Raw genomic sequence first — 20,388 nt, 5'->3', positions numbered from 1 at the left:
TCGGGGAGACTTTTTTTCTCGGAGACACGGGTCTTGGCGGGGTCACGTGCGACTCTTGCTGGAGTTATTGGAAGGTGGCATTTCTCTTGAACTATAGGATACCTCCGCAACGAGACATTTCGTTTATACATGATTTTCTTGTTGTTTGGAGCTTCTTTTACTATCTTTCTCTCTTTTGCTGCCGAGTCAATTACGCGTGTATCGATACCCCCCTCCGAAAATCCCATAATTTGGTGCAGTCATCCACCATGATGTCCAACTGGATCAAAACCCTCGGGGCTCTGCTCCTCCTAGTCTCTCTTGTACACGCTCAGTTCCAGTTCTTTGAGCAAATGTTCAGCGGTTCTGGTGGGCAGGAGCGTAAACAAGCTTCTCAGAATGTTCCTAGCGACAGTTCGCGATATAACAGCATGTGGGATGGAGGTATAACTCACCGTTCACTCTCAGCTTCATACTGCCCTTTTTTTTTGGGACCGGGCGAATATGACTAACATCTGCGTAGCACGGTGCGATAAATATCTCTGCCCCGGTACTCTTGCTTGCGTTCATTTCCCTCACCACTGCCCGTGTCCCCATCCCGACGTCGAGGAGAAGTTTGAACTGGGTGAAGGAAGTGCCGTCTGTGTCTCAAGGGGAGGATACAAAGCTGGAGAAGCTGCGCGCAAGGTCGAATTGGCTCGCAAAGGGCTTATATGATTATGTAAATGATAAAAGTACATCGTTATGGTCTGGATACTGTTGTGGAGTTGCGTTTGTATACTGCTGGAATTCCTGTGTGCTTGCATGAATTGAATAAAACTGTTAGCGACAATCTAATGGACCTTGAGTCCTGACATTCTGGTGGTAAATCAGATCAATCCAATATCAGAATGCTTTGACTTCATGCCTCGTTCAATTCTTCTGGTTCGATTTGTCGTCGTTTTATCCCCGCTTAATTCCGCCGTCTTCGTCATTTCTTCGGTTTCGCCGCAGTCAATCAGAAATTCTTTCTTCTCCCTCTATTGAGTCACCTTTCCTACTTCCCCCCCCGCGTTCAATACTTTCATTTTGTATTCCCGTCCTACCAGCATTACATTCACTGCCATGTGGAGCTCGAAGCTTCGAGTCCCCCTTTTGCGGCGGATTCAAGCGCCTCCCCGAGCTTTCGCCAGCTCCTTCACCAGGGGACGGCCAAGTCCGCGAGGACCCAGGAATTCCATACGAAGACCAGAGCCTATTCGAAGAGATCCGACGCCCTCGAATACAGAAGTCAGCAATACCAGCGCCCCAGTTCCAAACTATGATCCGTCACAGAACACACTACTCTCTCCCGTCTACATCCCGGAAGACCCGAATGGTGTCCTGAAGGAGTCGCATCCGGCAACGGGAATCCTCGCAAACTCAGGAGTGGTTGTGCAGCGGCAACTGGAGTTGATGAATGTTATGATGTGAGTAAAGTTATACTTGACGAACCATATAAGACCAGCGCGCTGACTTTTCTCGTCTTGCAGTGGGTTCGAACAAGCTAATAAGTACGTAATCATGGATGCCGCAGGGAATCACATTGGATACATGGCAGAGCAGGAGAGAGGAATGGCGAATATGATGGCGCGGCAATGGTTTCGCACCCATCGGAGTTTTGTGACCCATGTTTTTGACAGGCACGAGAATGAAGTCCTTCGGGTAAGCTTCCCAGCTTATGTGGTCTAGCTCTATAGGTGGCCCTTTGCTAACTCTTCCAGTTTCACCGTCCCTTTTCGTGGATCAGCTCTCGAATCCGAGTATACGACCCTCTTGATACCGCTAATCATATCTACTCACAATCCACCGCTCTTCAGACCAGTGCTCCCGCATCACTCGTTCAGGCAACTGGAACCTCAAACGCCCGCATATCGCCGCTTGGATTTGATGAGATGCGAGTAATTGGAGAGGCCCAGCAGCAGTGGGCGCCTTTACGACGCAAATACAACCTTTTTACCTACCATAATTCTCCAAACCCAGCAACCGAGATGGGCACTCAGCGGATACCTTTGGCACAAACTGGCATGTCCAGCGCACAGCAGAGACAGATAGCTCGGGCTATCGGAGGTAATGATGAGACCGGCGAATTCAATCAATTTGCCTTTGTCGATGAGGCCTTCTTATCCTGGGACTTCGCCCTGCGCTCTGCTGATAGCCGACTGATCGGCTCCGTCAATCGTGACTTTTCTGGATTCGCCCGCGAAATCTTCACGGATACCGGCGTATATGCTCTGCGTATGGACTCCGCTGCTCTCCAACCTGCAGAAACCGCCAACCAGGGCACTGGGATTACTGGAATGACCTTGGACCAACGTGCAGTTATGTTGGCGACTGCCGTCAGTATTGATTTCGACTACTTCAGTCGCCATAGCGGTGCCGGTGGCATGGGCTTTCTCCCCGTCTGGATACCCGGCGTTGGCGGAGAAGTTGCTGCAGGCGGTGCTGCCGCTGGAGAGGCCGGAGCCGTGGGAGAAGCGGCTGCGGGCACCCTCGGGAGAGCTGGAGTCGCGGGAGGAATGGCGGAGGGAGCTGCTGCAGGTGCAGCCGGTGCTGGTGCGATAGCCGGGTATGATGCTCTATCAAGGAACATAACCGGTGAAGGGAATGCACAGGCAAACGCGTCGGATCCGTATCAACCTCCAGTGGATCAAAACTCTCCAGATCGCAGCCAGACCGGCCCTTATGGAGATCCTTGGGCGCCAGAGTCCGAAGAAGATCGCTGGTCAGAAGAGCCATGGGAAGAAGATGAGCCTGAGGATGGGGAGGGCGACGGGGGAGACGATTGGTTTTAGTTGTACCGTGGGGCAGCTTTGGTGAGGGTTCTGGATAGAACACAAGCTTGCTGTCAGCAGGCCTTGACGAGAAACACGATTTTTTGTATATAATAATGTAGCAAATAGAACCCATCGATTATTCCGGACTTTCAAGTACTTGCTGTTGCTGCCTGAGGCATCTATATCCAGTCCAGTCGAAATAGTGGCAACAAATGCAAGAAGAATCATTTCAAGGAAACTCTTTTCTACTTTTTGCCACGCGATGAATTCAAAATTACGCTTAAATTCCACAGACTCTCGCTCGTCGTTATCGATATCTGGTATCTTGTTTCGCTTCCATTTTCTCGAGTCTCCCCCGCAATCCACCCAAGTCCGGTATCTAATCGGCACCACTTTCCAGAAAGCTGTTTCGCCCATTGCTCTCGTGCAACGACATCCTCACCTCCTCCTACTCTTCATCTTCCTCGACGCCAACAACCTCTCATTCCCCTGGATTCTAGAGGATAACAGCAGCATCCCCCGCCCATAATGTCGTCTATGACTCAGAACCGTCTCTTCCGCGAGTACAAAACACTGTCCACAAACCCCCCCGACGGCATCACTGCAGGCCCCGTTTCCGAGGATGACATGTTCCATTGGGAGGCCCTGATCCAGGGTCCGGAGGGCACTCCTTTCGAGGGTGGTGTCTTTGCTGCAGAGCTCAAGTTTCCGAAGGATTACCCGTTGAGTCCTCCGACGATGAAGTTCGTTGGCGGTGGTGTTTGGCATCCGAATGGTTCGTTTGTTTTTTTTTTTTTTCTTTCTTTCTCTTCCTCCCCTCCTCCTTGTCTTTCTCCTTCTATACCAGATTGGAAATGCGCCTTCCTTCGGGTTCCCCACTATGGCTATAAATGTACGTGTTGAGTAGCTAATCCGTGGTGAAAACTCTAGTTTACCCTAACGGAACCGTGTGTATTTCTATACTGCATCCTCCTGGGGACGACCCGAATCACTATGAACATGCGTCAGAGCGGTGGTCGCCTATCCAGAGCGTCGAGAAGATTCTCATTTCTGTTATGAGTATGCTCGCTGAGCCGAATGATGAGAGTCCTGCCAATGTCGAGGCCGCCAAAATGTGGAGGGAGCGGAGAAGCGAGTACGAGAACAAGGTCCGCGAAGAGGTCAGGAAGGGATTGGGATTGTAATCCCTCTCTCTTCCCTTTCCAATGTTACGCCTCTTGACTTGCCGATTCACCTGGCGTATATTTGTCTTTATGCTGCTTGTCCTTTTGTTTTTCTCTATGCATGCATAGCCCCGGTATTTCCCTTCTGTTGTTTCTTGCATTATGCACTGCTTTGGATGCTGGCTGTGGGCGTTGGGGGTACGGTCTTTCGCTCACTTTCTATTCTACCCCGTCTATGAGGATGAAGCTAGGCCTAGTATATATATTTATATTTTTTTTTCCTCTTGGTATATTCTTCAGAATAGACGTTGCTGCATAGTTGACTCATGTGAAGGGGACTACGATTCGTCTTCATAACAGGTACCCTGACATTCTCTCCATTTGTCGGTTGATCCACCCTTCAAGACCCCCGTGTCGATGATATAGAATCTCAGTCTCGGCTTTCACATTCAACATGAGCATTCGCAGCAGCTCAGCCCGCCATTCTAGTTCTGGGCCATCAACCGCCCACACAGGGTTCTTAGTTAACATCGAGACAACCTTCTTCCGGTCTCTCATCGTCAAACGAATCAATGTCTCGTCTCCCAGAGACTCCGCATCACACACAACATCAGACGTGCGTAGGCCCAGCCAGCGAAGCGACGGCACATTGAGATGTCCGTTGTTGCGAGTATGGGCCATCGAGCCGTACTTATAGGTAGACATAATCGCCATACCATCAGGGTCACTATCTACCAGCGCATAGAAACGCGGCCCATTATCCGGTTGCGGTTGACTTTCGAAGATCTTGCGCACAAATGCCCTGGTGCCTAGGTCCGGGTAGCCTTTTCCCTGTATGAAGATTTGAGTTCTGTTGCATGAACGAAGGAGAATGCGAGAGATGTATGTGCCTACCGTGATTAGGATGCCGTTGCCAGCCGCAGCTCGGGTGTGGAAACTGCTGCTTGCGAGTCGGCGATATATAGCCTAGGCCCCGGTGTATATCAGACTCGGATGTTGTACATACATACATCAGAAAATATATCACTTGTGAACCATACCTCTTTCTCAAGGATCAACACCCATGAAACATTTGAGATATCAATCTGAGCTACCTCGTGTGCCATTGGAATCAAGCAATCCTAACTTTAGTCAATTGATAATAACATATAAATAACATATATAAAACGGAGCGCGCAGCTTACCTTGGTAGAAAATCGAGCATCAATGACCTCGTCTTTCGTGGTTATGAGCTGGTAGTAGCCAGTTACAAGCCCTTTCGCAGCTGCTTCCTGCGCATGGAACCGAATCAGAAGAATCCTGCAGATACCGAACTGCAACAACAGAAATCCAATACACCTACCACATTCAAATCCGATCGTTGTACCCCGATGGTAAGCGCAAAGTCATCAACAAGACCATCAACCACCCTCTGCGTCCCGAAGCAGACGGGATCACCATAATATATGTCTCTGGCTCACGTTATCCTAGCTTCCAGGTGCTACAGGTCCACAGAGACACAAGCAAACCTTTTTGAGATGACCAGACCGGAATGGATTGCTTCCGCAATAGCTGAGAGAATCCGCATAGCAACAGCTGTTCATCGCAATAATGGTTCGTCAGAGATGAAGTAAGTATTCTTGGGGTGGGTGGGTGGTTCTTGCGTACTAAACCTCCAGGCCTCGTAAGCATCTTTCCCAGGCCAGGAGTAGCTGATGATTGTCTCTGTATCGGTACTTTCGAGAGCCCCGTTCCTTGAATTAATGAAGAATGTAGCGTGGGTTGTCCTTCGCTTCAATGTGATGGCGGGTTGGCCGTCGGCCATCAAGAGTTGGTCGAGGACTGCTGCAAGAGTCTTTTCAATGTACTGGTGAACTCTTTCTGTAGATGAAAGTAGCTCAGGTGCTGCGATTGGGTCATCCATGTTTAGAGACTATGAATGGTGAATTGAATACAGTTGATATATATGAGGTGAAGAGGTTGAGGTGGTAGAATATATAAATTAGGGAATAGTTATAGTCTAAACCCATACTCGCAGGTAATCCATCCATATCCACACCGACAACAAGAATTACAAATTCCAACGTAGCGTACCTCCTCTTCAATTGAGGAATTAATCGCCAGAATCGTGAAAATAGTAAAATAGAAAGTATGGGATATACTGTAGTTGTAGTTGTTGTAGTTGTAGTTAGTTTTCATGCTCTCGCGGTGGATGACTAAGCGTCCAATAGTTCCCCAGATTTTCCTCCTCCAGACTCCTTCAATCTCCATTTTACTTTCCTGGCAATTGCACGATCTCGCCCTAATTCTTGTTCTTTTAGGAGGGAAATTGTCTGTTCACTCTCAAAGAGCCCGCTTATTGCAATTTCTTTTCCAGAGTCCCGACGTGCAGGTAATGCCGGCTAGTCACATTGCGCCCTGGAGAACTGACGCCCAGGGCCATCTTGCCCCTGACGCTAAGGGCGACTCCAAAACAGACTATTCAAGATGGCGACTGCTGGATGACGATGGCCGCCAGACATGGCATTACCTTGAATCCGATAAAGAGAACAAAGAATGGCCTCAATCAGCCGCCGACAAGTATTTCCTGGGCCTCCCCACGGTACCACTGCCCCTGAGAATGCCGTCGTGTCCAATTCAATTCTAATTCCGTCCAGGGACTCCCAAAGCTTCCAAAAGCTAAAACTCCCCTGCAATGTGCTGAGAATGGTCTGGAATTTTTTTCCCAGTTGCAGCTCCCACCTGGAAACTGGGCCTGCGAGTATGGAGGTCCGATGTTTCTTCTCCCAGGGTTGATCATCACCTACTACGTGACCAAGACCCCCATTCCTCCAGAGTATGCCACCGAGATCATTAGATATCTCTTTGCCCGACAGCATCCAGAGGATGGTGGCTGGGGCCTGCACATTGAGGCTCATAGTTCCGTCTTTGGCACTAGTATGAACTATGTTGTGCTGCGTTTGTTGGGCGTCAGCGAGGATGATTCGCGCATGGTCAAAGCCCGAGGACTGTTGCACAAGTTCGGAGGGGCCATCTACGGGCCTCATTGGTCTAAATTTTGGCTGAGTATTCTCGGTGTTATGGAGTGGGACTGCGTCAACCCAGTTCCTCCCGAGCTTTGGTGGGTGATTGTGTGGCTATGGTATTAAAACAAGCACTAACGCTGGTGCAGGCTTGTTCCCGACTGGGTTCCATTTGCACCTTGGCGATGGTGGATTCATATGCGCCAGGTCTTCCTGCCGATGTCTTTTCTGTGGTCTAAGAAGTTTACTCATCCTCTGGATCCCCTGACCAAGCAACTGAGGGAGGAGCTCTACACCCAGCCCTATGACTCGATCAATTTTGCCAGCCACCGGAACTCCATCCACAAGGCGGACAACTACTACCCTAAAACATGGCTTCTAAACACGCTTAATCAATTTCTTGTCAGTGTCTGGAACCCTTTCCTTAGGGTCTCCGCGGTAGTCAAGCGTGCGGAGGAATGGACATGGGAATTAATCCGGATGGAAGATGAGAATACTGACTATGCTGGCCTGGGACCTGTTAATAACCCAATGAACATGATTGCTTGCTATGTCCACGATGGACCGGACAGCTATTCAGTGCGGCGCCACCGAGAACGGCTCCACGACTACATGTGGCTGAAGAACGAAGGAATGCTGATGAACGGCACCAACGGTGTTCAGGTGTGGGATACCGCTTTTATTACCCAGGCCATCGTTGTTGCAGGCTTCGCAGATGAACCCAAGTGGCGACCGATGCTCACAAAAGCGTTGGAATTCCTGGACGCGCACCAACTGAGGGAGAATGTTCCAAACCAAGAAAAATGCTATCGCCAACACCGAAAGGGCGCATGGCCGTTCAGCAATAAAACCCAGGGATACACCGTCAGTGACTGCACAGCGGAAGGTCTGCGATCGACGATCCAACTTCAAGAGATGCACAACTATCCTAAGCTGCTTTCGGAGCAACGTCTCAAGGATAGCGTGGACTGCTTGCTGCTGATGCAGAATCCTTCCGGTGGATTCACAGAGTACGAGACTACCCGCGGTTCCCCAAAGATCGAATGGCTCAATGCTGCTGAGGTGTTTGGTGGGATCATGATTGGCTATGACTACCCCGAATGTACGACTGCTTCGGTGACTGCGCTCTCTTTGTTCAGCAAATACTACCCCCACTATCGTACAGACGAGATTAAAGCAGCGAAGGCAAAGGCCGTGAAGTACATCAAACGTGTCCAGAGACCCGATGGCAGCTGGTACGGTTCCTGGGGTATTTGTTTCACCTACGCCGCTATGTTTGCGCTGGAGAGTCTTGCAAGCATCGGAGAAACATATGAAACCAGCGAGAACTCCCGCCGTGGATGCGACTTCCTCCTCTCCAAGCAAAAGGAGGACGGAGGATGGGGGGAATCGTACCTGAGCAGTGAGACACACCAATACGTCCAGCATGAACAGTCCCAGGTATGCCAGACAGCTTGGGCCTCTCTTGCCCTGATGGAGGCGGGCTACCCGCACAAGGAGCCGCTCGAGAAGGCCATGAAGCTCATGATGTCTCGACAACAGCCGAACGGCGAGTGGTTGCAAGAGGCTATCGAGGGAGTATTTAACCAGTCTTGGTGAGTCCAGAGTCCATGGATCCAATTTCATGCCTGAAAAGAAAACTAACATAGTCCAGCATGATCTCCTACCCGAACTACAAGTTCTACTGGCCCATTCGAGCTCTCGGTCTGTATAGCAAGAAATTCGGGAACGAGGAAATCGTGTAAATCAACCACTTGCATTTTCAGGTTTCGCCAGTAACAACAGGCTCTGCACTATTAGAAAGCGCAAAGGGGACACCGCAACACTCACGGACATCTATAATGAACTTAGAATAGCGTCTAATCAATACTAATATGATCAATTTCACATTCTTCCCTTTTTCGTACCGCGTAGTTATAGTTAGTTAGTTAGTTATACTCCACAGCATAAAACACACTGATGACATAAGCATTTATTTCCCCGCAGGCTCTCCGGCTAAAGAAAGCAATGGAATAATCGAGATTCACAACAAACACAAAAGAAAAAAAAAAATCATCCCGAAACCTGGCTCTCACTGGTTGATAAACCGTGTTTGATTCTCTGCGTCTACTATCTTACTCGAAAAAAACAACCCCTACCTAAATACTCACCTACCTAGCCACAAAGACTAACTTGCTAGCTTCTTCTACATCGGAAAACGTCATACCTACCTACCTACCTACGACTCGAGAAATACCAACCCCCACAAAGCAGATATAAGAGAAAGAAAAAAAAAAAAGAAAAAGAAAGAAAGAAAGAAACCGGAGAACGAGAATAGAAGCTAGGGAGAGAAAGAAAGAAAGAAAAATGAACGCTGCATCACAGGGTGACACTGCCCTCGCAAACTCTGACTTCGTCAATGCCATCCAGCACTACACGCGAGCTCTTGTTGAGCTTCCCCGCGCCCCGGCCTACTATATCAAACGCTCCACTGCATACACCCGTTTGAAGCCTGGCGATGGCGGCCCGGATATCCTTGGCGCGCTGCAAGATGCTGAGATTGCGGTGGTGCTTGCGCGGGAGCGAGCGAAGCGGGACTTGATTCTCTCGGCGCAGATGAGGAGGGCTGTGGCGCTTTACCAGTTGGGGCGGTATGGGGATGCTGGGTTTTTGTTTGGGCTGTTGGAGGCGAAGGTTAGCTCTGGAGCTGGAGCTGGAGCTGGGGGTGCGGGTGCGGGTGCGGGTGGGGATGCGGGGGATAAGGTCAAGGAGGTTATGAAGGGTGCTGGTGGTGCGGGACAGACAAAGGGTGTTGCGCAGGAGCTGCCCATTTGGTTGATTAAGGTGAAGGGGAAGCTGGCGAAGTTGGAGGAAGGCGATGAGGCGCGGACTGTGACTGTGGGTGAGGTTCCGGAAGGAGTCAAAGTGCCGACGGAGAAGGAATTGAAGCTCCAGCTGGAGAGCCTGAGGGCTGGAAAGATTGTGGGTGTTGGTGGCGGTCAGGTGCAGACTTCTGCTACAGGCCAGGAAGCCAAAAGGGAACTGGACGAGGCAAGTGCCGGTGCTTCTGATGAGAAGAACACTCCTGGTACTGCGCCTGCAGTACCAGAAAAAATCCGCCATGAGTGGTATCAGTCCAATGACTCGGTTGTCGTGACTCTTTACGCCAAGGGTGTTCCAAAGGAGAGTGTTGATGTAGAGCTCAAGGGTGACTCGGTACGTTTACCTCATCTCACATCTGTCTAAAGGATTATAATATAATATATAATATATATATACTAACCCATACGACCCAGGTCTCTGTCCAATTTCCCCTCCCCTCTGGTTCCGAATACGCCTTCACTCTCGACCCTCTCTTTGCGGCCATCGACAAGTCCTCGTCCAAAGTTACCACCGGGACAACCAAAATTGAACTCATGCTGCGCAAGAAAACGCCCGGGCAAAAATGGAGTTCCCTCGAAGCCTCGTCGACAGATATCAAACTCCCCGATCGCCAATCCACCACCGTTCCCTCTTCTAGTGCACCTTCTTCCACCCCTGTCACAACAATAACAACAGCAACTACTTCTGCTTCCGCACCAGCATATCCAACCTCATCGCGCCACGGCGCCAAAGACTGGGACAAGCTTGCCTCGAACCTCATCGCCAAGAAACCCAAACCCAAACCCAAATCCAAACCAAGTAGCAGCAAGGATAAAAGCAAAGAACCCCCCGCCGACGAATCCGACTCCGAATCCGACAACGAGGGATCCGTTGACTCGGATTTCGGCGGTGATCCGGTCGATGGGTTTTTCAAGAAGCTATACGCAAACGCGGACGATGATACCCGACGCGCTATGGTGAAAAGTTTCGTCGAGAGCCAGGGGACTTCATTGAGTACGAACTGGAATGAGGTTAGCCAGGGGAAGGTGAAGAGTCATCCGCCTAGTGATTGATTGAGCATTTGCATCTATTTTGTATTCCAGACTAGGGTCACATTATTGTTTATGCCAAAAAAAAAAAAAAAATGGAAGAATAACTTCTTTTTTTTTAATAACCTCTCTATGTACTTTTAACCACTTTATTTCTTGCTATATGGAAAGTCATGATAATATATGTGGTTCTTTTTCTTTCATTGTTCTGTCTTTTCTTTCTTTCTCGTCTTTCTATGATTCATATATCGTATATACATTTTCAAGATTCATCATGATCATGATATGATGGCCGAAGAATCTGAACCAACAACCAACCCAATATGAATGTTGAATGTTGAATGTCAGATCCGGAATCCTATCCCTAACGCCTAATAAACTTTTTTTACGGTTCCGTGGTCCCGAGTCAAGCAAGCAAGCAAATAAAGCAGAGAGAGGGAAAAAAAAAAAAAAAAAAAATCAACGCATTACTCGAAACCAGAAGGCGCGATGTAACCCCCGTTATCCTGATACAAAAAGAATTGAATAAAAATACACATATCCAGGAATAAGGTCCCAAAGCTACCAATTAGCCAAGACAAGTTGACGAGAATATATTTCCCGTAGATGGCGGTAAGCTCCCCGTCCTTACACCGGCGACCCTTTTTGCAAATGGGGGAGTAGGCCAGGATGGACAGGACGTATGTTAGGTTGCCGATGCAGGCGAAAAGGAAGAAGAGCAAGGACACGCCTTCGGTGGATTTCCTCCTGTAGTTGAGCAGAATCTGAGGGAGACGGGAGCCAAGGTACAGCGCTGCGCAGAGGTATCCGAAAACCTGACCGAGGGGGTCAAAGACGAGCTCGCTGTCCGAATGGGAGGGATGCTTTGTTTTGTGCTTCGGGGATGATTGGCTGACGTACCAGCCTAGAACCCCAGCAGCGCAGACGAGGCCCACGGCTGCAAGGTTGAAGAGGGCGGCTTGGAGGGCGGAGATGCTCTGTGTCCGACGCGACTGCTTTGTTGATTCAACAAAGGGAGTTGCTGGGGAGAGGTGCGTTCCGTCGACAGATGGGTGGAGGAAGGAAGATGCGGAGTGTCTTCGATGGCCGGTGGAGAGTAATTGGGGCGAAGCAGCTGATCCGTTGATATTCCTCAAGTTGGAGTTGTTGGACTGATAGGATTGGCCGTTCTGGTGCGCGGAGAGGAGCGAGGAATGTTCTGTTGGTTTCCTCGAAATCACCGGTGAAGGTGTTTCGCTATCATCGTGCTCATCTGGTATAGGGGTGGACACTTCATCACGGAGAGTGAACCCGCGATAGTATAGACATTGGCCGAGGAGTACGATATCGGCAAGAGTATAGTAGACCGCGAGGATGATCATTGTGGGCAGGACGCCCTGGAGCATGGCTCCCAAGATATTGAATACATCGCCAGCGAGCCAGACGACGAGAAAGAGTAGGGAGAGGCCATCAGCAGAGCCGCGACGGAAGTTTTCGATGATCTGGGGGGAGAAAACGACGACCCAGCAGGCAATTGAAATGGAGCTACATTGCTTCTTAGCACGGAATTTATAGGAAGGGGCGGGTTTGTTTTAAAAAAAAAAGACATACCCACAAATCCCACTCAAGGCCTCCAGGTCAATATTGAGATTCTGAGGGGGAAACATGGCCGGGACCAGCAAAGCGAAGGAACTGGACAGGATCAGCCAACTCGAAGTCTAGCCCACAATTTCTTTGTTGCAAAGTTGGGGAAGGGAAAAAGGGAAAAACCGGGGTTGAAAAAAAAATGACGGGAAGCTCTTTTTAGGGCTCATGACGTAACTGCGATCCAGTGGATTACGTTAGCAGCCCAGTCAATTCTAAGAAGAAGAAGAAGCTCCATCTCCATCTCCATCCATCCATCCATCATGACAACATCAAGCTTAGCAAGATTTCACAGTTTGTTTCCTTCAGTAGATTCATTAGGGGACTAGTCCCCAAATACGGCCCGTGGCTGGGCAAAAACACTAAAAACAGGAAATTTTAATCACTGAATCCCTCCCATTCCTCCTCCTCCTCCTCCTTCTCCTTCTCCTTCTCCTTCTCCTCCTCCTCATCCTCCTCCCCCAGTATCATACGGTACAGGGAGTTAGGGTTGTCCCCCCTATTGCTGGGCGCTGCATACCCCCCATCATCTGCAAATTCATCAGCCGCCATGGCCACAGCACGAGCCATGGCCGCAAAGCCCGCCCGCATGGCGTCGAAACTGGTCGCCGCCGTTATAAACAGCCGGTGCATCCGGGAGGCTGACAGAGTCGCATAGCGGCGTGGCGGGCCGCGAGCTTCCTCCTCTTCCTCCTCTTCCTCCTCTTCCTCCTCTTCTTCCTCTTTGACATCCACTGCTCGATCTGTTAGCTAACGTATACAGTCTGTAGGTGGAATACCATACTGCGGTGGGAGCAACGCGAGCCACTGCTATTCCAGTGGCAGTTGGCACATGTGTTGCTGAAACGGCCTGGGGACATCACACAACTCGAAAATGGGCCGAAGCCCCTCTGGCAATGTGAGCAAGCATTGGCCCCCAGTCTCTCCAGGCCCGTAACCTGCATCATCACCGCCTCGCGGTTGACCGCACGAGTGGTGTTCAAGTTATTGATGTTAGCCCCGGGGGCTCGCAAGACCGGTTCGCGGAGGGCAGGGAGGACGGAGAGTTCGACCATATTAGCTGACTGGTGTCCGCTTACAGTCGTAAGATCAAGGAACTGGGCGGCCAGCGCTCCGGTATTAGTAGAGGACATATTTATGATAATATTTCCAATATTTCCAATATTTTTAATAATTCTATAATTCTACTGTCTATTTTCGAGGACAATGACTTATATATTCCTACTAATTTATTGTTCTATACTTTGGGAAACGGTCTTGTGTTATAGTCTGAATAGGTTCTGGTGCTTTTATAGAGAGAGTATTCCATTGTTCTTTGTGTTTCCCTATCACGTCTAGCGCGGCTGAGTAATACATAGCCATACGGCCCGACTTTCAAGCCGCCGGGCGCAGCGAGGCTTGTATAGCTTAATTGGTTCCTCGAGGCTGCCAGGCAACATACAGAAATCACCTTTTAATAGGTTGGGCATACCTACGGTCAAACATGTTTCATCGATGACGACCCCAGCAATCAGAATCCCTTTCACCGGCCCATTGCCTCCGCCCATCATCGTCCCGCCGTCCGCGAGCTCAATATCCGGAGCAATCGATGCTTTCTTGGCCTTCCTAACGGCACCGCCGTCTCCCTATCTGCGCGGGGTGGATGTGGGGAGATATTCTCAAACTGCCATCCTTACGGGAGCTGGAATTTCGGTAGCCTCTGGGCTCTCCGACTATCGAGGTGAGAATGGCACCTACGTCACGAATAAAGCCTATCGGCCGATCTATTTCCACGAATTCGCAGCCCGTCATGAGGCCCGGAAGAGATACTGGGCGCGGAGTTTTGTCGGGTGGCCGGGACTTTTGAAGGCGAAGCCGAACTCCACCCATTGGGCGATCAAAGACCTTGGTGCCAAAGGTTATATTAGCTCTGTGGTCACGCAGAATGTTGACTCCTTCCATTCTGTTGCGCACCCAGAGCTCTCTACTCTTGAGCTGCATGGATATCTGAGATCTGTGGTCTGTTTAAGCTGCCGCAATCAATTCCCCCGAGCTGAGTTCCAGAAGTCGCTGGAGAGGCTTAACCCGGCCTGGGCGGAATTTTTGGAAAAGATGGTGGACGCTGGTGCACTTGACACGGATAATCCAGAGGAACAGCGGCGCAAGGGATTGAAACTCAACCCGGACGGTGATGTCGAACTGCCAAAGGCCCCGTATTCTACATTCCGATACCCTTCATGTCCTACTTGTCTGGAGAAGCCCCCAGTGCTTGAAAATGGGACCCCGGCCAGGGTAGAAGTTGAAAGTGATGGTGCCTGGCTGCCCACCTCGAGCGCAGGGATTTTAAAACCCGCGGTGATCATGTTCGGAGAGAATATTGATCCAGCGGTGAAGGTCGCGGCCGAGGAGGCAATCGATGATGCTGGACGATTACTTATCCTGGGAACCAGCCTTGCGACATTCTCCGCGTGGAGACTGGTTGAAAGAGCATACAAGAGAGGGATGCCTATTGGCATAATAAACCTTGGTGGTATTAGGAATGAGTCCGTCCTTGTGAAGGAGGCAGACCAAGACGGCGATATTGCATCTCGATATGTGCGCTGTAGCCACCATTCGGACGCCATTCTGCCTTCGCTTATCGAGCAGCTCCCTAATCTTTCTCCCTAACTAACGACTTGGACGTTGTACATACATAGCTAGGTAGATGTCTGTAAAAAGCACTCAGAAGTTTAGACGTGTGTCAAGATAAATCCGAGAATCGCTACTACTATTTAGAACAATCGCATTCTGAGGACAATAATTGGAAATCGGACAGGCGCCGAGGACGGGAAGAAAAAGAGACGGGCGACCGTTAGGCGCAATCCGTGCAGAAGCAACTGGCCACTATTAAAACGCGCGGGGCTCAAACCCAGACTGGAATGGATCTAATCAGCGCCAAACGGACATGGATTCTCGCAATTCCAGTGCTTTCAGACCTGCCACGGACCTCCGATCACAGCGCTTGACTGCTTCGTCCTATCTCGACGTTATCTCGACTCTTGCGTCTCCAAAATCCTTCCTGTTCAACAACTCTCACGGCACAACCCCTCCTCCTCGTCCTCCTCAACCCCATCGCTGGCCGACGACGATGGACAAGGCGCACCAACCCAGCTCGTTTCAGCAGCTGGAAAAGGTATTTTCCTATTTGCTGCGAAACCCGGTTTTGGATACTAGAAAGACTGAGCTGACTTATTGTTTAGCTCGGAGAAGGAACATATGCCACCGTACGTCAAGACACCCTCCCGTGATTTCTTCACACTCCAACTTTGCGCGCGCAATCGATCCAATCGTCGTCGTCGTCGTCGTCGTTGTTTTTTTTTTTTTTCTGGCTTGATGGCCATACTAATATGCGACATTGTAGGTTTTTAAAGGGCGAAATCGCCAGACAGGCGAGCTGGTAGCGCTGAAGGAAATTCATCTCGATTCCGAGGAAGGAACGCCGTCCACCGCCATTCGAGAGATTTCTCTGATGAAGGAATTGAAACATGAGAGCATCGTATCCCTCTACGACGTAATCCACACGGAAAACAAGCTCATGCTTGTCTTTGAATATATGGACAAGGACTTGAAGAAATACATGGATACCCGAGGCGATCGGGGCCAACTGGACCAAGCAACCATCAAGTCATTCATGCACCAACTCATGAACGGCATTGCCTTCTGCCACGATAACCGGGTGCTCCACCGAGATCTCAAGCCGCAAAACCTCTTGATCAATAAAAGGGGACAACTAAAGCTCGGGGATTTCGGCCTTGCGCGTGCCTTTGGCATCCCCGTCAACACCTTCTCTAATGAAGTCGTGACTCTCTGGTACCGTGCTCCCGACGTCCTTCTGGGCAGCAGGACCTACAACACGAGCATTGACATCTGGTCTGCTGGGTGCATTATGGCGGAGCTCTACACGGGCCGGCCCCTGTTCCCGGGAACCACGAACGAGGACCAACTGCAGAAGATTTTCCGTCTTATGGGCACGCCCTCCGAGCGAACCTGGCCTGGCATCTCGCAGCTTCCGGAATACAAGCCCAACTTCCATGTGTATGCAACACAAGACTTGGGCATCATTCTCCCCCAGATCGACCCTCTCGGTCTGGATTTGTTGAACAGAATGCTCCAAGTACGACCGGAAATGCGCATCAGTGCTCATGATGCCCTCCAGCACCCATGGTTCCATGACCTCCCTCAGCTCCAGGCCCAGTTGCAACAGCAGCAACAGCAGCAGCAGCAGCAGCAACAGATGGCGGGAGGGTACGGAGGAATGGTTCCGCCGCAACAGCCGTACTAAATTGTGACATACCGGGATTTTCTTTCTGTTTCCCTTTGCCTGCATTTATTCATCTTCCTTTTTTTTGCCTTGGAGGTTCATGAGTTTATTTTTGTTCCAAAGACATAACAAGAGACCTAGTTTTAGATAGGAGCGCGGCGTTTAAGACATGAGATAGGGTAACGAACTCTTGTTTCTTTTTTTTTTTCCTTTCTGTTTCTTGTGGAATATGTGTGAGCTAGAGGATAATCAAAAAGAACCAGCCTGATCAATATAATTATTATCATTCATTCCACTTCCAAGTTTTGGGATGAGCGTCCACGACCAAGTCGATCATGGATGTTTGTACACCTCTCAAGATTCGTGATCTGATCCCATAGTCCCAGGGCAACTCAAGGCTGACTGACACCAAAGTTGTAGGATGCTACCTCGAACCAAGTATTTTCCGCGTCAATGTTCAATTTCATTGAAAAGGGGGGAAGGAAGAGTAGCTAACTTGAGTAGATTGAAGTTTTCTTCCAGCTGGAGAACCCAGCTAATGCCGATGTGATCCAGCAGAGTATAACCATCACTCATGATCTCGCCCGGTTTTATCCTAGTTTGAGCTCCGAGGAACTGGCAGTGGACGTTGCTGTGAGTCTTCCGGCCGTAACGAGACAGATATCTGTCATGAAACTTACTATATAGAGTGGTATTCTGGCTGCTCGTGTGCTGCCATACATCAACGGCAATGTCCACGTCATGTCAAACCCATGTTACTCCTTTCATACCCAAAAGATTGTTGAGGCTGGAAGACGTGAGCCCTGCCCTTTCCAGCCATCACTCTCTTCTGCTTTCTGCTAATCATCCGGATAGGCTACCACGCTATTTTCCGCCGCCTCGATCCCAACTCAGACCCCTCCCGAGTGATAATGAAGGTCCCAGCAACATGGGAAGGTCTGCAGGCCTGCAGGATCCTGAAAGCTGAAGGCATCAAAACTCTAGGCACGACTGTGTTCTCGATGGAGCAATGCATTCTAGCAGGCGAGGTCGGCTGTGTTTCCGTCTCACCTTTCATCCATGATAGTACCAGACCGATCAAAGGCTTTCTCTTTCGTTGCTTCTTTCATTAAGCCAGTCGCGAGCTCCATAAATAGATTGGATGTATGTTAAGAGTTGAATGGTGCACGGGGAATCTTGCATCATATCGTGGATAGTAAGCATATATAGTTTGTGCAGCATGCGGAAAGTAATCTACCACTATTAGTTATTCGAGTTGTGTTCAGTAGGACGAGATCTGATCTTCCCTGCCATCAAAAAAAGTTAACACAAATACTCCTCTGCATCACCCTTCAGAGCACGCATGCAGCAGTCCTTCCCAGACACAGGGTTCCTCCCAAATGGATAGCAAGTTCTACACCATACCCTTGGGATCCACGATCCTCGTCACAGGCGCGAATGGCTACCCTCGATTAAGAGAGTCGTTTTGACATCTTCTTCGGCGGCTGCATTCATTTCAGCGCCAAATCAAGAAGGGTGTTAGGATTACCAAAGGCATGTTAACCTGCCTGTCTCTATGCTCCACTCCCTCCTACCTTGGGAGGGTGTGATACTGCATATCAGCTGTTGGCCGCTGGGAAGTAATCAGCACTCCATTATACCTTTCCTCTCTCCCTTTCTATTCTGGGTCCGACTGCTCTCTACCCATTTTCATATAGTTACGTTACGATACAGTCAAAGAGAGGGATACTTTGCTTTCAAAGGCGACGATGGCCCATCAATCAGGATGAAGCTACGAGACACCTGTGGGTTCAGGACCAGCAGAGACAAGCCATGGGGATATCGATGGCGGTCATCGAACGCGTTCATCGAGACCACTATGCTGATGTTAAGAACCAATCATCACCTAAACCCAATTTGGTTCCTTCTCTAGACGAAGATGCTGTTTGCCTTCATGGCGCCTCTCCCTCCCTATGTCCTTGCCCACCTCTATCTTTCTGGCGGAAGGGGGGGCACTTGCAGCTGTCTCTTCGCCTTGGAGAATCTTTTCTCTCCCTTTCTAGCGATCGTCTGCATCGTAGTCGGTATAACTGCTGCTCTTCATCTCGGCTCTAACCCCGCAGAAAAAGAACCATTGGCATTTTGTTGATCAGGTGTCGCAGTTCCCTGGCACTGAATGTCCATTATCCCCTGCTTCGAGTCCTCGATCGACATAAGTATTGAGACATACTTCTTCTATCCTGTCTACTACTGGGAGCACTAACTATTTCCTAGTCATGGGGTTGTTTTGCCATAATAATAGCCTCCTTTATCCGTGTTGACAGCATCCCCGGACCGGAGTATTTAGGAGACGACTTACTGCACAAACCCTGTTGAGTCTTGGGAACCTGCGACCAGGGCTAAATGGGTATTTGGTGGTTGAAGAACGACAAGCCTTGACCAACTAGGAAGCTCAAGTCCTGATGATATTGCGGGGAAGCAAGCCCGTCATCCAGTTATCCTTGACTGTACGGGGTACGGAGTAGAAGGAGCAAATGATCCAATACTTCACCTTTACGAGAGCAAGGGGTTCGGGGGGTTCCCCAGTCCAGACCAGGTAAGTAGGCCACTTCCAGCAATTGACTATGCGCGGCAATTCTGACAGATCATTTTCAACTCAGAGGATCCAAGCAAATCTGCAACTAGTGATTTCTGCCCTTGCTCTTTTCCAAGACTAATTTTCAGATTAGCGAGAGGTACGGAGTAGTAGAGGTAGTCTGGTTGTTCGTTCCCATCCATGACACAGCATCATGAGAATTATTACTATACAGAGTATATCGGTGGTGTTTCATGGAACCGGGAACTCAAAGTCTGGTAGCTCAGTTGCGTTCCAGTTCTTTTTACCTTCAGAAGAGCTAAGCAAATACTGACAAGAGCAGCGCATTGCCACCTTTTCTCCAATCAATCCACTCTGCATCTGCACTTGACTCCGAGTTATGACTCTATGAGGACTCGACCCAAGGGTTCCCTACTCCGGAACTTAAGACTAGCCATCATGCAGGGCGAGCAGGAAATCGAAGGCCATATGTAATGGAATGTATAATCCTCGACCTTCTCAGGATGCTGAGCGATCTTCCTACTGAACAGCTGAGGTTAATCTACCTGCATCTTGACTGACTCTCCATCACCCACCAGCCACTGATCGAGATCTCCCACTGCGAAAATTCAGACTTGGGTCCGCATTGGGTCTAGATTGTTATTCTCTCCGCATTTTTCTCCTCTTGGGATGTTTGACGATTTCATCTCTGCGATAGAGTTCTTAGCTCCATGGAATTGGGGAGTCTTTGCATGTCACAATTGATTAATACTGGGGCCAGCAGACGCTCTCCCCCGGCATTCCCGTGTCTGAAGTAGGATGGTTATTATTATTGTACTATTCGGTCTGGAGGGGATTTTCACTTTTACCTGTTCTTCTTCTACTTGTTCTTCTTCCTTCCTTGCCCTGAAGTGTCAGCCACCACTTGAATTTCTCGACCTTTTTTTCTTCTCTTCCTCTCTTCTCTTCTTTTTAATACTCGTAATCATATAAACTTCTCCTCCATTTAGTGTTTGATACATGGTAGCTAGCTTGTCATCCGACCAGGTGCTGCAGGCCTGGGTGCAACAACCAATCTAGATCTCAATACCCTCGACATCCCC

The 20,388-nt window shown here is 49.6% G+C and overlaps 10 protein-coding genes across 10 annotated transcripts; 7 read left to right on the top strand and 3 right to left on the bottom strand.

The window, feature by feature from the left end:
• Positions 1 to 111: 111 nt before the first annotated feature.
• lcl2 lies at positions 112 to 884 on the top strand. The gene is made up of 2 exons (XM_040895398.1): positions 112 to 423; positions 503 to 884. Exons 1-2 carry the CDS (start codon positions 249 to 251, stop codon positions 694 to 696), a joined length of 369 nt encoding a protein of 122 aa, XP_040752389.1. The 5' UTR covers positions 112 to 248; the 3' UTR covers positions 697 to 884.
• A 102-nt stretch (positions 885 to 986) lies between these two features.
• P175DRAFT_0557680 (scramblase family protein) lies at positions 987 to 2,918 on the top strand. The gene is made up of 3 exons (XM_040900791.1): positions 987 to 1,427; positions 1,491 to 1,662; positions 1,722 to 2,918. Exons 1-3 carry the CDS (start codon positions 1,084 to 1,086, stop codon positions 2,790 to 2,792), a joined length of 1,587 nt encoding a protein of 528 aa, XP_040752388.1. The 5' UTR covers positions 987 to 1,083; the 3' UTR covers positions 2,793 to 2,918.
• Positions 2,919 to 3,302: 384 nt separating this feature from the next.
• Positions 3,303 to 3,958, top strand: P175DRAFT_0437958 (E2 ubiquitin-conjugating protein UBC7; the record flags this gene model as incomplete). Its single annotated transcript, XM_040893881.1, has 2 exons — positions 3,303 to 3,549; positions 3,705 to 3,958. The coding sequence occupies 2 exons, from the start codon at positions 3,303 to 3,305 to the stop codon at positions 3,956 to 3,958; spliced, it is 501 nt and encodes a 166-aa protein (XP_040752387.1).
• Positions 3,959 to 4,288: 330 nt separating this feature from the next.
• Positions 4,289 to 5,840, bottom strand: P175DRAFT_0437715 (putative meiosis-specific topoisomerase Spo11; the record flags this gene model as incomplete). Its single annotated transcript, XM_040893865.1, has 6 exons — positions 4,289 to 4,903; positions 4,999 to 5,058; positions 5,122 to 5,208; positions 5,280 to 5,388; positions 5,446 to 5,512; positions 5,585 to 5,840. The coding sequence occupies 6 exons, from the start codon at positions 5,838 to 5,840 to the stop codon at positions 4,289 to 4,291; spliced, it is 1,194 nt and encodes a 397-aa protein (XP_040752386.1).
• A 372-nt stretch (positions 5,841 to 6,212) lies between these two features.
• Positions 6,213 to 8,807, top strand: P175DRAFT_0459005 (terpene cyclase/mutase family protein). The gene is made up of 4 exons (XM_040894691.1): positions 6,213 to 6,518; positions 6,574 to 7,037; positions 7,089 to 8,534; positions 8,594 to 8,807. Exons 1-4 carry the CDS (start codon positions 6,312 to 6,314, stop codon positions 8,682 to 8,684), a joined length of 2,208 nt encoding a protein of 735 aa, XP_040752385.1. The 5' UTR covers positions 6,213 to 6,311; the 3' UTR covers positions 8,685 to 8,807.
• A 173-nt stretch (positions 8,808 to 8,980) lies between these two features.
• On the top strand, positions 8,981 to 10,963 carry P175DRAFT_0479539 (co-chaperone SGT1). The gene is made up of 2 exons (XM_040895397.1): positions 8,981 to 10,134; positions 10,215 to 10,963. Exons 1-2 carry the CDS (start codon positions 9,286 to 9,288, stop codon positions 10,851 to 10,853), a joined length of 1,488 nt encoding a protein of 495 aa, XP_040752384.1. The 5' UTR covers positions 8,981 to 9,285; the 3' UTR covers positions 10,854 to 10,963.
• A 51-nt stretch (positions 10,964 to 11,014) lies between these two features.
• P175DRAFT_0516597 (PQ-loop repeat-containing protein) lies at positions 11,015 to 12,556 on the bottom strand. The gene is made up of 2 exons (XM_040898918.1): positions 12,420 to 12,556; positions 11,015 to 12,353 (listed from the first exon to the last, which is right to left on the bottom strand). The coding sequence occupies exons 1-2, from the start codon at positions 12,473 to 12,475 to the stop codon at positions 11,297 to 11,299; spliced, it is 1,113 nt and encodes a 370-aa protein (XP_040752383.1). The 5' UTR covers positions 12,476 to 12,556; the 3' UTR covers positions 11,015 to 11,296.
• Positions 12,557 to 12,830: 274 nt separating this feature from the next.
• Positions 12,831 to 13,652, bottom strand: P175DRAFT_0523836 (DUF3716 domain-containing protein; the record flags this gene model as incomplete). Its single annotated transcript, XM_040899337.1, has 2 exons — positions 13,237 to 13,652; positions 12,831 to 13,195 (listed from the first exon to the last, which is right to left on the bottom strand). Exons 1-2 carry the CDS (start codon positions 13,583 to 13,585, stop codon positions 12,831 to 12,833), a joined length of 714 nt encoding a protein of 237 aa, XP_040752382.1. The 5' UTR covers positions 13,586 to 13,652.
• Positions 13,653 to 13,878: 226 nt separating this feature from the next.
• P175DRAFT_0501625 (putative SIR2 family histone deacetylase) lies at positions 13,879 to 15,257 on the top strand. The gene has a single exon (XM_040897210.1). The coding sequence runs from the start codon at positions 13,947 to 13,949 to the stop codon at positions 15,096 to 15,098; it is 1,152 nt and encodes a 383-aa protein (XP_040752381.1). The 5' UTR covers positions 13,879 to 13,946; the 3' UTR covers positions 15,099 to 15,257.
• Positions 15,258 to 15,342: 85 nt separating this feature from the next.
• Positions 15,343 to 17,020, top strand: P175DRAFT_0479529 (cyclin-dependent serine/threonine-protein kinase phoA). The gene is made up of 3 exons (XM_040895396.1): positions 15,343 to 15,603; positions 15,671 to 15,694; positions 15,832 to 17,020. Exons 1-3 carry the CDS (start codon positions 15,376 to 15,378, stop codon positions 16,750 to 16,752), a joined length of 1,173 nt encoding a protein of 390 aa, XP_040752380.1. The 5' UTR covers positions 15,343 to 15,375; the 3' UTR covers positions 16,753 to 17,020.
• The last annotated feature ends 3,368 nt before the right edge of the window (positions 17,021 to 20,388 follow it).

The sequence above is a fragment of the Aspergillus ochraceoroseus genome, assembly GCF_002846915.1.
Source record: "Aspergillus ochraceoroseus IBT 24754 chromosome Unknown P175scaffold_4, whole genome shotgun sequence".
NCBI lineage: Eukaryota > Fungi > Ascomycota > Eurotiomycetes > Eurotiales > Aspergillaceae > Aspergillus > Aspergillus ochraceoroseus.
This window is presented reverse-complemented; position numbering and strand designations above follow the sequence as displayed.